Source organism: Penaeus vannamei, chromosome 3 (assembly GCF_042767895.1).
Source record: "Penaeus vannamei isolate JL-2024 chromosome 3, ASM4276789v1, whole genome shotgun sequence".
Taxonomy (NCBI): Eukaryota; Metazoa; Arthropoda; class Malacostraca; order Decapoda; family Penaeidae; genus Penaeus; species Penaeus vannamei.
Genome location: NC_091551.1, coordinates 29,703,910 through 29,718,372, shown reverse-complemented (window position 1 = coordinate 29,718,372; position 14,463 = coordinate 29,703,910). Strand labels below are relative to the sequence as shown.

The window sequence follows — 14,463 nt, the reverse complement described above, 5'->3', positions numbered from 1 at the left end:
GGACCTGCTCTGTGGGCGACCTCCTGGGTCTCCTTGGGCTCTCTAGGCGACTTCATAGGTCTCCTTCTCGGGCTCCCAAGCGCCGACTTCCTGGGTCTCCTTCTCGGGCTCCCATGATTTCCTGGGCCCCCTTCTCGGGCTCTTCGGCGACTTCCTGGATCTCCTTCTCGGGCTTCCTCGGCGACTTCCTGGGTCTCCTTCTCGGGCTGAAGGAGGACTTCCCGTCTCCTTCTCGGGCTCCAGGGCGACTTCCCGGGCTCCTTCCCGGGCTCTTCGGCGACTTCCTGGATCTCCTTCTCGGGCTCTTCATGACTTCCTGGGTCTCCTTCTCGAGCCCTTCGGCGACTTCCTGGGTCTCCTTCTCCGGCTCCTAGGCGATTTCCTGGGTCTCCTTCTCGGGCTCTTCGGCGACTTCCCGGTCTTCTTCTCGGGTTCTTCGGCTACTTCTCTGGGTCTCCTTCTCGGGCCCTTTCGCGACTTCCTGGGTCTCCCTCTCGGGCTCTTCGGCGACTTCGGGGCGCTCCTTCCCCGGCTTTTCGGCGAATTCCCGATCTCCTCGGGCTTGAGGGCGACTCTCCTGTGTCTCCTTTTCGGACTCTTCGGCGACTTCCTGGGTCTCCTTCTCGAGCTCTTCGGCGACTCTCTGGGTCCCCTTCTCGGGCTCTTCGGCGACTTCCTAGGCCCCCTTCTCGGGCTCCCGGGCGACTCCCTGGCTCTCCTTCTTGGGCTCTAGGATGACTTCCTGGGTCTTCTTCTCGGGCTCTAGGGTGATCTCCTGGTTCTCCTTCTCGGGCTCTCTGAGCCCAGCTGCCGTGTACGTGTTTTGCTTCCTCTCCGCCGCAGCTCCGCAACTCAGCAAAACCATGCATACTCATGGTCCCACCAAGCCAGAGGGTAATTCCAACCCCTCCCCCCGGGCTTGAGGGGGCCAACCAGGGGGCTTCCCTGGTGTTTCCTCGGGCAGCTAGTTCAGGCTCTAGTCCCCGGAATGAAAGGTAGACTCCTGGCCCAGGGTAATGCGCCCCCCTCCCAGGGTACCGGGACCTCAGCCCAAGGATATGGGCCCCCCGGCAGCATGGGTACCGAGCTGCCTCCCTGCCCACGAGAATGGGCACCCCTACGGCAGCCAGGGGTCAAGGCTGCCCCCCGGCCCATACCCGCGACCAGCAATCCTCCCCTCCCAATACCCTCCCCTCTCTCCCTGCCCGCGGCCAGCCAGCTCCCTCGCGCCCCTGCCGACTCGCCGGCCGCCAACCTTGCTGAGCCATCATCGTGCCCCTCGCCCGGCGCTCCCAGCCAGCAGACCCTCGCCCCTACAGACGCCCCCGCCTTCAAAGTCAATCCAAGATTCTCCCGCTGCGCAGACCCAAAACCAACACGCCAAAGAAGACCAAGGTGGAAGCTTCTACACAAGCAACACCTAAACGGAGCTTCAGGAAAAGACAAAACAACAGGAGTAACAACCAAAGCAACATCTCGACCTCAACCGCCACTGGGAGTGGAAACAGCTCAGCAGCAGGTGCAAGGGGCTACCGCCCCAACCCATGCCTCCCCTCCTCCAGCAGCACCACCATTCATCATTAACACCTGCGCCGAACGAGCAAAATCCACAATGTGTACAAATTGATGAAGACGGTTACACCAAGGTCAAGTCAAGAAATCAGAGAAAAAGAGAGCAGATAAATACCAAACACCAAAGCTGTTAAAGGGAGCAGACTGTCCTGACAATAGTTTACCTTTACATCACCAGTTGTCACCTAGACACAAACAAAGAGTATATAGAAGAACATCTATCCGAAAAGTCACAGAAAACATAAGTGTCAAGGCCCATGCAAGACAGTGATGACACATGATTACTACACCAGCTTTACGGTGTCAGTAAGAGGAAAGAACATCAAACCGGAACTATTTTTAGACTCTGATACTTTTCCTGACAATGCCAAAGTGTTCCTAAAAAAAAACAAGTACAAGCGCGATCAGAATGTTTGACCAGGCAACACTGTCAAAGGCATTACCAATGACTAGATCGCAAAATGTCATACAAACAGAGCATATGAAACGCCTAATAATCCGCCCTCGGGCATTTCGGGAAGAAATTAAAATGTTTGCTGAGAAGAGAAACATAGACATATTATGCATAAGTGAAACATGGTTCCACCAGGAAATGGTAAGGCATTTCATCAATATTCCAAATATTAAAGTTTACAGATGTGATGCAGGGCGAGGAGGAGCGTGTATATATGTACGGGATACCCTGAAGCCAAACAAGATATGTACTACAGCAGTTAACACTACCGTCGTAGAAGACGTCTGAGTTACCGTACAAAGCAACATGCTTCCTTCCTTCACATATTAACACTGGTCTATAGGCACCCCCATGCTACCTCGGAATCTTTTAAACACATTGAAAGTGTTTTTAGAGAAATGTACTTAAAAAAGAAACCGCTTTTCATCTTAGGGTGACCTAAATGAGGATTTAACAAAATCTAAATGCTAAATTAGCGAAGGCAGAAAAATAAATTAGAACAAATAATAGATAAACTAGTATTTCCTCGAATTACAGAAAACACCTCTTCTCTATTAGATTTAATAATAACTAACAGACCAGATCTCATTCTCCTTATTTCGATGTCACCCCGTGCCACGTTGTTGATCATGAACTTATCGCCAATGACGATAAATATAAAGAAAACAAAGAATGTAATTCAGTAATAAAAACCTTTCTCAGATTTCAAACATCATGATCTTCAGTCTTTCCAAGAACTTATCCTGTCTAAAGAAAATGAATTCATTAAACATTCTTAACGATGATAATGTTAAACAAACAAGTAACTATTCTCACGGAAGTTATTACTATCAGCATCGATGCGCTGTCTCCCTACGTAACACGAATCGTCAGACGTCCCCTTGCTCCATGGATAAATGACATCAAGAGAGCTATTTGCGATAGCCTGAGGCTCACCAAGCTCTTAAATTTAACAGACACATAGTTGCCTTTCGCGAAAGTAGATTATAAAGTAAAAAAAGAAAAATGTCAAAATGTTAATTCAATCTGCTGTTAAAACGCTTCAGAAATAAATTTACCGAGTATAAGAACAACTCTGATAAGACAATGGAAACTGTTAAAAACACTAGTGCCTCAAAACAAACTCACTAGTGATTGTGCAGGGCCCACACAAAACACAGAATATTTTAATCACTTCTTTTCAAAAATTGGAAAATCCAACTTATGAACAAACAACTGCTTCTACATTACAACGAAACACAGATAGGGCAATGTTTTCACACCAATTTTTTTCAGACCAGTCAACCAGTGGACGGTGAAACAATAATCTCAGTAATAAAACACCTTCGCGAAACAAATGCTGTAGGAGTGTACGGTATTGCTTTGCGTTTTATCAGAGATAGTCTACACTCAAGTACTGCACATTACGGATTACTCTGTCATTATTAACACCTCTCTGGTCACTGGTGTCTTTCCGACGCTTTGGAAACATGGCGGTAATACCAATTTTCAAGTCGGGTGATATAGATGATGTGAGTCACTTTAGTCGCCCTATCACTATACTCCCTATATTATCTAAAGTTCTTGAAAAAATTGTAGCAAATCAATTAACGAGTTTCCTGGAGGCTACTGAATTTACATTTTAAATGCAACATATTTCAGAAATAAGTTATTCACTGAAACAGCTTTACTACAAATTACTGATGAGATCTATAATAACACATGACAATAATCAAGTAAATGTCGCTCACAATATGTGACCTTTCTAAGGCTTTTGATAGTGTTAACCATGAAATTCTCCTCAACAAATTAGTAATTGTTAAAATTGATACCTTTTGGTTTAAAAGCTATTTAGATGCAAGGACTCAATCGGTAAGAATCCAAAGATTGTTAATGTCATCAAAACAAGAAGTACCTTTTGGTGTTCCACAAGGATCCATTTTAGGTCCGATCCTATTCACAATTTTCATAAATGATTTATCAACAATAGCTCATAACTGCCTTTTGGTACAAAGTACGCCGATGATTCACAGTTTCTTCATAGTGACTCTTGTAAACAACTTGAATACATTAATAAGAAAACACTCAACATAGCCTTACACAAGCAAAATTATATTTTGACACTAATGGCAATATTTTAAACTAAATCCACATAAAACTCAACGTATATTTATAGGTAGCCGGCAGAATATATTAAAATCTCTTAATGACACGACTATAGAATTTGAAGGCTGCTCTATCAAGCCGAACACTTTGCGAATAATCTGGGAGCAATACACTCTCAGACAAATACATGCCATTTGAACATCACGTTGACAAGATACACAGGAAAGTATTGGGCAAATTTAAAAGTATATCTTAATCACATAAAAAAATCAAATCACTACTGAAACTAGAATCATGTATGTGCAAACTCTAGTTCTAAGCATTATTAACTACTGTTCAGATATTTGGGGTTCGACTAACAAAACCCAAATGCAAAAAGTACAAAAATTACAAAAACTTGCTGCAAGAGTTGCATTAGGTAATATCGTTAAACTTGATCATACAGTCTACATATCCAAAAAATTAAAATCTGGTTAAAAGTCCAACTCAAATGCAGTTATGATACATGTGTATTCATCTACAAGTTTCATTCATAAATTATCCGCAATGGTTAATGCCCTCGCAAACTGTAGGGACCACATCAGGTGTGACACGCCAAGTAAATTCTCTTTATGTTAAGAGATCGAAAATGATTGCCAGGGGCACTAATAAATGGAAATACGTGGACCTAAAGGCCATGGAACACAAGTATTTGCAGGTAATATAAGAGTCACAAAGTTTTTGTAACTTCAAAACGAAATTAAAAGAACACCTATTAAAATAATCAACTGTAGATCTGAATGTATTTTATGTAAAAGAATAACCATTTGTAATTAATGGAATAAAATGCTTTGACTTTGACTTTGACTCTGACTCTGTGATGAAGCTCCCTGAGTCTCCTTCTCGGCCTCTATGATGACTTCCTGGGTCTCCTATTGTATATATAATTATATATATATATATACATGTAAATATATATATATATATAATAAATATATATATATATATATATATATATATATATATATATATATATGTATATATATATATATATAATGGTATTTTTCTAAATTACCTTCGCCACAACTGATATCGACAATTTTGGTATTGTTCGGGATTCCTCTCACTGTCCACATTCCAAATATGTAGGTTTTATTGCGCAGAAAACCCCCCTGTTAGCGAGAAACTTGGCCCCAATTAAAAAGGGAGGGCATGGAAGCGTTCTAGAGAAAATCGAGGTTAAATTACCACTAATATTATAATTCACAGTGACAATTATGGTTATTCATGCGACTTTCCATTGCAGGGGGTTGCGCCCCTTGTAATCCCCATGGGGGGGAGGGGCTGTTGCCCCTTAACCCCCGCTGAGGAAACAAAACCTCCACCACATATTCCCGGCAGTGCTTGTGGCGTTACGCAATTCTCGTCGATCGCGAAGCGGCGGACGTATTACAGATTTACCCTGCAACATCTCTACCGAATCAGCATACTAACCCTGACATAGTCAGCATTGTATACACACGATTGTAGTACAATCAGGATGAACAGTGTACACCATGAACAGAAGAGCGCCCTCGTCGGCGGGTTTTGCGACTCTCCCGATGTTACGTCGGATGGCCTCAAGGTCGAGCTTCCTGTCCCCTGGAAGCACGATTTTCGAAATCCTAACCGAAATAACCGTGTCGATCTGTTACTACAAGCATGGCCGCCGCGAGCGACTGCGTTGAGTAGTAGCAAATAAGCCAAGATGAGATTCTGCGTGAAGGGAGCACCCTCTCTACTATCGGCGGCATTTATCAATCAAGTTAGTACCTTAAAAATCCTAGGTTGTTGTAGGTTATCGGCTCCGCGTCTAGTTCGTGTGCGCTCTATCCTGCCGTGAATACGTGGTGGAGATTTTGTGTCCTCGGCAGGGGTTGGGGCGCGGCAACCTCCCCTAGGGGGGGTCTGCAATGGAAAGTCATGTGAATAAATCATGGATATTTTCTACTGTGGGTTATATTATAGGGTAATTTTCTATATTACGTCCGCCGCTTCGACATCGTCGTAATCCTGATATAGCGCTCAAGTTTGCTTCGCTAACACAGGGGTTTCTCAGCAATAAAACTTACATATTTGGATTGTGCAGAGTGAGAGGAATCTAACGATAGCCAAAATCGTCGATAGTCAGAGGCGAAGGTAATATACAAACACCAAAGATTTTGGTGCGAGTGAACGTGTTCTGCGCAATTACAGCAAATAACCGCTCCTCAGTGAAGATATGAGATGGTACCAAAGTCGTTTTGCCATATTACCACGAATCAACACTTTGAGAGGTTTTACTGGTCCAGGTCCAGTTTCATACAGCCGCCTTTTAGACGAAAAATAATATGGCGCAAACGATAGAGCGAGTGATTCGAATATTCCTCTATGAACTTCAACCGCATACTCAAACATTACAAAGTTAATGAACATCATATTATTTGAATATTCATAATTGTTTATTAAAATTATCAGAAAAATCGATAAGCACAGTTTTCCTAGAAAATGCTGCTTTGGTTAGTCTGTTATTAGTGGAGAATAAGACCATCGCTTGACAATACACGAATGTGAGGAGTATATTTACCAACTGTAATATTGTTTACTTTGATATTACAGAATCTGTCATTAATAGTGTATTTATAATGCCAACTCATTGGTTTTCCGAACACATTTTATGCCCTTTCCAAGTACTCTAACCCAGCTCTCATTTCAAAGGTTTGTGATACCATAGTGAAAATACATTAGTCTTGTAAAACTCCCAAGGATTTTGATAAATACACATCACCTTGTTTCAGAAATGTTCGCGTGATTCGATGAATTAGAATGTCTTTGAAGCCCTTGAAGACTCAGATGCTGCAGACCAACAGGGATATTCCCAGAAGGTGCATCACTGACAGGATGAATCTTTTGCATTCTCTGCATGATGCAGCCCATCAAAAGTTATTCCGCTTATCAAAAACAACAGCACTCACTGCATTTGACAAGTTACAGATTCAAGAAACTCGAGATGGGAGGTAATATTGACTTTAATTGTTTCAGTTGAATTATTTTATGTTAGCAGCATTATACTGTTTGCTTGTATTGTTATAAATGCAGTTGTGTGTGTGTTTTTTTTTTAGAAAACTTAAATGAAATTTCTAAATATTAACAATGCAAATACATAGATAAGGAAGAAGTTATTAAGTATGTCTTTTGATAAAATAAAACATTTTTAGTGTAATTATGACATTTTCATACGTCCATGTTGATATTTTGTAAATAAATAATTATCTGCTGATGTAGTTAGTTAAAAATGTTCTAAATATGTATGAGTTTTATAACAAGGGTTATGGTTTTAGAGAAGAAAGTAATTTATTCTGAACGTCAAAATCTAAAATATGTTGTGTATTGTTTTCAGGATCACCAGTACCACCTCGTCTACAACTGCTAATTACATTGCGATGGATGGACATTACCGGTAGCTTTCCAGTTGACTGGTTGCCGACGATTTTTTTGACGTTTCACCAACAACTTGTGAGCAACTGCACAGCCAAAATAGTCCGAGCCATTGCATCTCCGCTACAAGATTTTGGTGAAACGACCATCGAGAGAACATTTTTCTAACATCAGGAATTATTATTTTGAAATGTCTGGTTTTCCTGGGGTATTGGGTGCAGTTGATCGCACACATATTCATAGTCCTGGAGGTGCCAGAGCAGAAGAGTTCAGGTGTAGAAAGGGATTTTTTTCTTTGAATGTTCAGGCGGCTTGTGCACCAAATTTAGAATTTTTTTGACTTTGTGTGCCGTTGGCCTGGCTCTATTCATGACAATGAATATTTAATAATAGCAGATTATTTATTGATCTTCAACATGATTCGTTGCTAGGTTGGCATCATTTATTAGGTGACCCAGCCTATCCACTGCTACCATTCCTCCTCACCCCAGTGGCAAATCCTGCTTGGCCAAAGAGAAGTCAGATGCAATATATCCTCTTCATCCTCATTTCCTCTCCCTCCTCTCCTTCTCCCTCTTTCTTCTCCTCCTCCTTCCCGCTTCCTTCCCCCTTCCTTCTTCTCCTCCTCCCTTTTTTCCCTCTTCCTCACCTCCCTTTTCTTCCTCCCCTCCTCCTCTCTTCGTCTTTTTCTTCCTTCTCCTCCTCCTCACCTCCTCTTCTACCCGTTCTTCCTTCTCCTTCACTTCTCTTCCTTCTCTGAATGTCCCCTCTTCCCCCCCCTCTCCCCACTTCCTCACTGTTTCCTCCTCATCTCTCTCTTCCTCCTCCCCTCCATGCTCTACCTCTTCCTTCTATTCCTCCCTCCCCTCCTCTTTTCTTATTCCCTCCTACCCTCTTCTCCCATTTCCTCCTACATTCTCTCCCCATTCTCCTTCCTTCCTCTGTTCCTTCTCTTCCTTCTCATTTCCTCCTCCTCTACCTCTTCTTCATCGTCTCCTCTCTCTGATTTCTTCTTCCTCCTCTCCCCTCTCTTCTCCCTTTTCATCCTCCTCCTCCACCTCACCTCCCTCTCCCTTTTCTTTTTCTTCTTTCACTCCTTCCCTATCCACTATTCTATTCTCTTCCTCCTTCCTCTTCCTTCCGCTTCTTCTCCTCTTTTTCCTCAATCTCCTCCTCCTTCTCCTCACCTTCTATATCCCTCATCTCCCTTTTCTTCTTCCTCCTCCTTCTACTCCTTACCCTCCTCCCCCATAGACCTCCCAAGGCCACGTGACCGCGCCGGTTTCTCGCCGGCGCTGCCTCGCTCCGCCGCAAAGACTATACGGGAAACATAGGAAAGTATACCTATTTAGAATAGCACAAAAATGTGTCGATGCAGCAACGCCATCTATTAGCATTACTAAAAAAGTTTGGATAAATGTCAGACACTTCTCTTTGCTTCAATATGTTGATAGTTTCCAGATTGTGTTTTTTTTTATTATTATTGTTGTGATTTGAGACACAATATTGCTTATTAGAAAATTTTCATTTCGAGAGAGAGAGAAAACAGTGTGCAGTTGAATACCATAATCATGTGTCTTATAATTTTATTGTACCAAGACCATGTAAATAACTGAAAATATACGTTGTTTATTATTTGTTATCTATGTTGTTTTTTCCATTCATAGAAAAAATATTTATAATCTGCTATATGACAATATCACTATCAGCAATAAAGAAACGTAATTATTAAAGATGTTTACTGAATATTTTTTGAAACTATTAGATTATATCTTTATTACCAGTAATAAATGTATATTGAGTAATATTTAGTACCAACCATTGTATGTTTTGTGCAAAGGACAGAAAAAGCAATGCCTCTTATAAAAAAAAAAAAAAAAATACTTCGTCAAGTACTGTGTTAATATACAAGTATTAATTACAAAAAACAAAAACAACAACAAAAAAAAAAACGTACATAATAAAGCTTCGTATGAGTAAATGCCTCAACTATACAAAAAAAAAAAAAAAAAAAAAAATGTACATGTATGTATATACATATAGTTAATAGCAATGTTGTTTTCATGGAAACAAATTATATGGAATCAATGAGTCATAGAATTCAAAATTTAAATAAATTGGTCAAAAAGTATTTCAAGAAATGAGAGTGGGCGGTGTTAAATTCAAATTAAAAGTGTTTACATGAGACTGGCGCACTCATCTGAGAGACTAAGTCCCTCAACAGCAGTCAAATGGACTTTCTGGAATCTGTTTTTCTAAATCTTCACATACCCAGGAAGTCTGCCGAAGAGCCCAGGTATGAGACCCAGGAAGTCGCAAAGGGAGCCTGAGAAGGAGACCCAGGAAGTCGCCCTTGAGCCCGAGGAGATGCTTCTCCACTCTGTTCCTCCCAGGACGAAGTGGAGGGTTATCCAGGCCCACTTCCAGGCATCCTCCAAGCCTGAGGAGACCCAGGAAGTCGCCCTTGAGCCTGAGAAGGAGACCTGTAGGAAGTTGCCGAAGAGCCTTCGAGGAAGGAGACCCAGGAAGTCGCTGAAGAGCCTGAGAAGGAGACCCAGGAAGTCGCTGAAGAGGCCTGAGAAGATGACCCAGGAAATCGCCGCGAAGAGCCCAAGAAGGGGACACAGCAAGTCGCCGAAGAGCCCGAGAAGGAAGACTCAGGAAATCGCGGAAGAGCCTGAAAAGGAGACCCAGGAAGTCACCAAAAAGCCCGAGAAAGAGACACAGGAAGTCGTCCATGAGCACGAGAAGGAGACTCTGGTGTAGTCGCCCAAGAGCGTCCATGAGGCGAGACCTAGAAGTCGCCCAAGAGCCCGAGAAGAAGACCCAGGAAGTCGCCCAAGAGCCCGAGAAGGAGACACAGGAAGCCTCTGCCCAAGAGCCCGATGTATGAGACCCAGGAAGGGCGCCCAGGAGCCTGAGAAGGAGACCCAGGAAGTCTCAAAGGAGCACGAGAAGGAGACCCAGGAAGTCGCCCTTTGGACTCCTGAGAAGGAGACCCAGGAAGTCGCCGGTTGGAGCCCGGAGAAGGAAAGACTCAGGTGTCGCCGAAGAGCCTGAGAAGGAGACTCAGGAAATCGCCCAAGAGCCCGAGAAGGAGACCCAGGAAGTCGCCCAAGAGCCCAAGAAGGAGACACAGGAAGCTCGCCCAAGACCCTGAGAAGGAGACACAGGAAGTCGCCCAGGAGCCTGAGAAAGAGACCCTGGAAGTCGCTGAAGAGCCCGAGAAGGAGACCCAGGAAATCCCCCTTGAGCCCGAGAAGGAGCACCCTGGAAGTCGCCGAAGAGCCCGAGAAGGAGACCCAGGAAGCCTTCATGCCCTTGAGCCCGAGAAGGACACCCAGGAAAAGTCGCCCTTCAGCCCGAGAAGGAGACCAAGGCAGTCGCCGAAGATCCTGAGGAGACCCAGGAAGTCATCCTTGAGCCCGAGAAGGAGACCTAGGAAGTCACCCTTGAGCCTGACAAGGAGACCTTGAAAGTCGCCGAAGAGCCCGAGAAGGGAGACCCAGGAAGTCGCCGAAGAGCCCGAGAAGGAGACCCAGGGAGTCATGCCAGCCGAAGAGCCTGAGAAGGAGACCTAGGAAGTCGCTGAAGAGCCTGAGAAGGAGACCCTGGAAGTCGTCGAAGAGCCCGAGAAGGAGAACGAGGAAGTCGCCGAAGAGCCTCGAGAAGGAGACCCAGGAAGTCGCCGCCGAAGAGCCCGAGAAGGAGACCCTGGAAGTCGCCGAAGAAAGCCTGAGAAGGAGACCCAGGAAGTCGCTGAAGAGCCCGAGAAGTGAGACCCAGGAAGCTGCCGAAGAGCCCGAGAAGGAGACCCAGGAAGTCCCACAAGAGCCTGAGAAGGGGACCTAGGAAGTCGCCCAAGAGTCCGAGAAGGAGACCCAGGAAGTCGCCGAAGAGCCCGAGAAGGGAGACCCGGGAAGTCGCCCTGGAGCCCGGCAGAAGGAGACCCAGGAAGTCGCTCAAGAGTCCGAGAAGGAGACCCAGGAAGTCGCCTTCTAGGAGCCTGAGAAGGGGACCCAGGAAGTCGCCTAAGAGCCCGTGAAGGAGACCCAGTCGCAAAGGAGCCCGAGAAATTTGTAACTCCAGGAAGTCGCAAAGGAGGCCTGAGAATGAGACCCAGGAAGTCGTCTTGAGCTCGAGAGGACGCTTCTCCACTTCGTTCCTCCTAGGATGATGTGGAGGGTCATTCAGGCCCACTTCCAGGTATCCTCCGAGCCCGAGGAGACCCAGGAAGTCGCCCTTGAGCCTGAGAAGGAGACCTAGGAAGTCGCTGAAGAGCCCGAGAAGATGACCCAGGAAATCGCCGAAGAGCCCAAGAAGGGGACCCAGCAAGTCGCTGAAGAGCCTGGAGAGAAGGAGATCCAGGAAGTCGCCGAAGATTCTGAGAAGGAAACCTAGGAAGTCGGCTAAGTGCCCGAGAAAGAGACCTAGGAAGTCGCTGAAGAGCCCGAGAAGGAGACCCAGGAAGTCGCCCAAGAGGCCCGAGAAGGAGACCCGAGGAAGTCTCCGAAGAGCCCAGGAAGGAGACCCAGGAAGTCTCCATGAAGAGCCCGAGAAGGAGACCCAGGAAGTCGCCCAAGAGCCCGAGAAGGAGACTTATGGGAAGTCGCCCAAGAGCCCGAGAAGGAGACTCAGGAAGCTCGCCCAAGAGCCTGAGAAGAAGACTCCAGGAAGTCGCCCAAGAGCCTGAACAGGCTGAGACACAGGTAGTCGCCCAAGAGCCTGAGAAGGAGACCCAGGAAGCTGCCCCAGATCCCGAGAAGGAGACCCAGGAAGCCGCCCTGGAGCCTGAGAGGATGCTCCTCCACTTCGTTCTTCCTAGGATGAAGCGGAGGGTCATTCAGGCCCACTTCCAGGTATCCTCCGAGCCTGAGGAGACCCAGGAAGTCACCCTTGAGCCCGAGAAGGAGACCCAGGAAGTCGCCGCAGTGGAAGAGCTCGAGAGAAGGAGACCAAGGAAGTAGCCCTTGAGCCCGAGGAGACCCTGGAAGTCGCCCCAAGAGCCCGAGAAGGAGACCCAGGAAGAAGCCTAGGAGCCCGAAAAGGAGACCCAGGAAGTCGACGAAGAGCCCGAGAAGGAGACCCAGGAAGTCGCCGAAGAGCCTGAGAAGGAGACCGTGGTAAGTCGCCTAGGAGCCTGAGTAGGCTGGAGACCCAGGAAGTCGCCCTTTGAGCTCAGGGTGCGACGCTCCTCCACTTCGTCTCTCCTAGGATTAAAGTGGATGGTCATCCAGGCCCACTTCCAGGTATCCTCTCGAGCCTCGAGGAGACCCAGGAAGTCGCCCTTGAGCCTGAGAAGGAGAATCTTGTGGAAGTCGCCGAAGAGCTTCCTGAGAAGGAGACCAAGGAAGTCGCCGGAAGACCTGGAGAAGGAGACCCAGAAAGTCGCCGGGAAGAGCCCGAGGAAGGGAGGACCCAGGAAGCCGCCGAAGAGCCCGAGAATAAGGCTCCAGGAAGTCGCCCAAGAACCTGAGAAGGAGACCTAGGAAGTCGCCGTGCTGAAGAGCCTGAGAGGGAGACCCTGGAAGCTCGCCCTTGAGCCTGAGAAGGAGACCCAGGAAGTCGCCGAAGAGCCTGAGAAGGAGACCCAGGAAGTCGCCGAAGCAGCCTGAGAAGGAGACCCTGGAAGTCGCTGAAGAGCCTGAGAAGGAGACCCGTGGAAGTCGCCCATGAGTCCGAGAAGGGAGACCTGGGGCGCAGTCGGCCGAAGAGCCTGAGAAGGGAGACCCAGGAAGCCGCCTAGGAGCCCGAGAGAAGGAGACCCAGGAAGTCGCCCTTGAGCCTGAGAGGAACGGCTTCTCCACTTCGTTCCTCCTAGGACAAAGTGGATGGTCATCCAGGCCTACTCAGGTATCATCCTCCCTGGAGCCCGAGGAGCATCACCCAGGAAGTCGGCCTTGAAAGCCTGAGAAGGAGACCTTAAGAAGTCGCTGAAGAGCCTGAGAAGGAGACCTAGGAAGTCGCTGAAGACCTCGAGAAGGAGACCCAGGTGTCGCCGAAGAACCTGAGAAGTGAAAACCCAGGAAGTCGCTTAAGAGCCCGAGAAGGAGACCTGCGGAAGTCGCCGAAAAGCCCGAGAAAGAGACCCAGGAAGTCGCCGAAGAGCCCGAGAAGGAGACCCAGGAAGTCGACGAAGCATCCCGAGAAGGAGACCTAGAAAGTCGCCCAAGAGCCCGAGAATAGAAAACCCAGGAAGTCGCTGAAGAGCTCGAGAAGGAGACCTATGAAGTCACGGGGAAGAGCCCGAGAAGGGAGACCCAGGAAGTCGCCGAAGAGCCCGAGAAGGAGAATCTCTGGAAGTCGCCGAAGACCCCGAAAAGGAGACCCGTGAAGTCGCTCGAAGAGCCCGAGAAGGAGATACGAGAAGTCGCCTAAGAGCCTGGCGAAGGAGACCCAGGAAGTCGCCGAAGAGCCTCGAGAAAGTGAGAATTCCAGGAAGTCGCTCAAGAGCCTGAAAGCACGAGACCTGTAGTCGCCCTCGAACCTGAGGAATTCATTAAGAAGTCGCTAGGGAACACACGGGAAAATGAGCGACTACATTCCAAGGATATTCCAATGGAAAGACAATAATGGCAGATGGTTTTAAGGCTAGAATGATGAGCGGGAGGGATGAAGAGAAGAAGGATTGAAGAGAAGAAGAGGAAGGCCAGTAGAGAAGAAAAGGAGGGCCGAAGAAAAGAAGAGGAGGGCTGAAGAGAAGAGGAAGGCCGAACAGAAGAATAGGAAGGCCGAGGAGAAAGAGACCCAGGAAGTCGCTCAACAGCCTGAGAAGGGAGACCCAGGAAGTCGCCGAAGAGCCTGAGACCCAGGAAGTCGCCCAAGAGCCCGAGCATGAGACCCAGGGAAGTCGCCCTCGAGCCTGAGAATTGATTCATTGGTAGTCGCTAGGGAACACGCGGGAAATGATGAGCGAC

General features: G+C 46.9%; 1 protein-coding gene across 1 annotated transcript; it reads left to right on the top strand.

Annotated features, from left to right (window-relative positions):
* The first annotated feature begins 734 nt into the window (after positions 1 to 734).
* Positions 735 to 1,627, top strand: LOC138859772 (uncharacterized). The gene is made up of 2 exons (XM_070115908.1): positions 735 to 894; positions 996 to 1,627. Exons 1-2 carry the CDS (start codon positions 735 to 737, stop codon positions 1,625 to 1,627), a joined length of 792 nt encoding a protein of 263 aa, XP_069972009.1.
* Positions 1,628 to 14,463: the final 12,836 nt, after the last annotated feature.

Bases quoted from the DNA above. Each gene is read 5' to 3' on its own strand.
- LOC138859772 (XM_070115908.1), top strand. From the start codon at position 735: ATGACTTCCTGGGTCTTCTTCTCGGGCTCTAGGGTGATCTCCTGGTTC. The intron at 895-995 runs GTAATTCCAACC...CCGGAATGAAAG, and splicing joins TGGTCCCACCAAGCCAGAGG to GTAGACTCCTGGCCCAGGGT.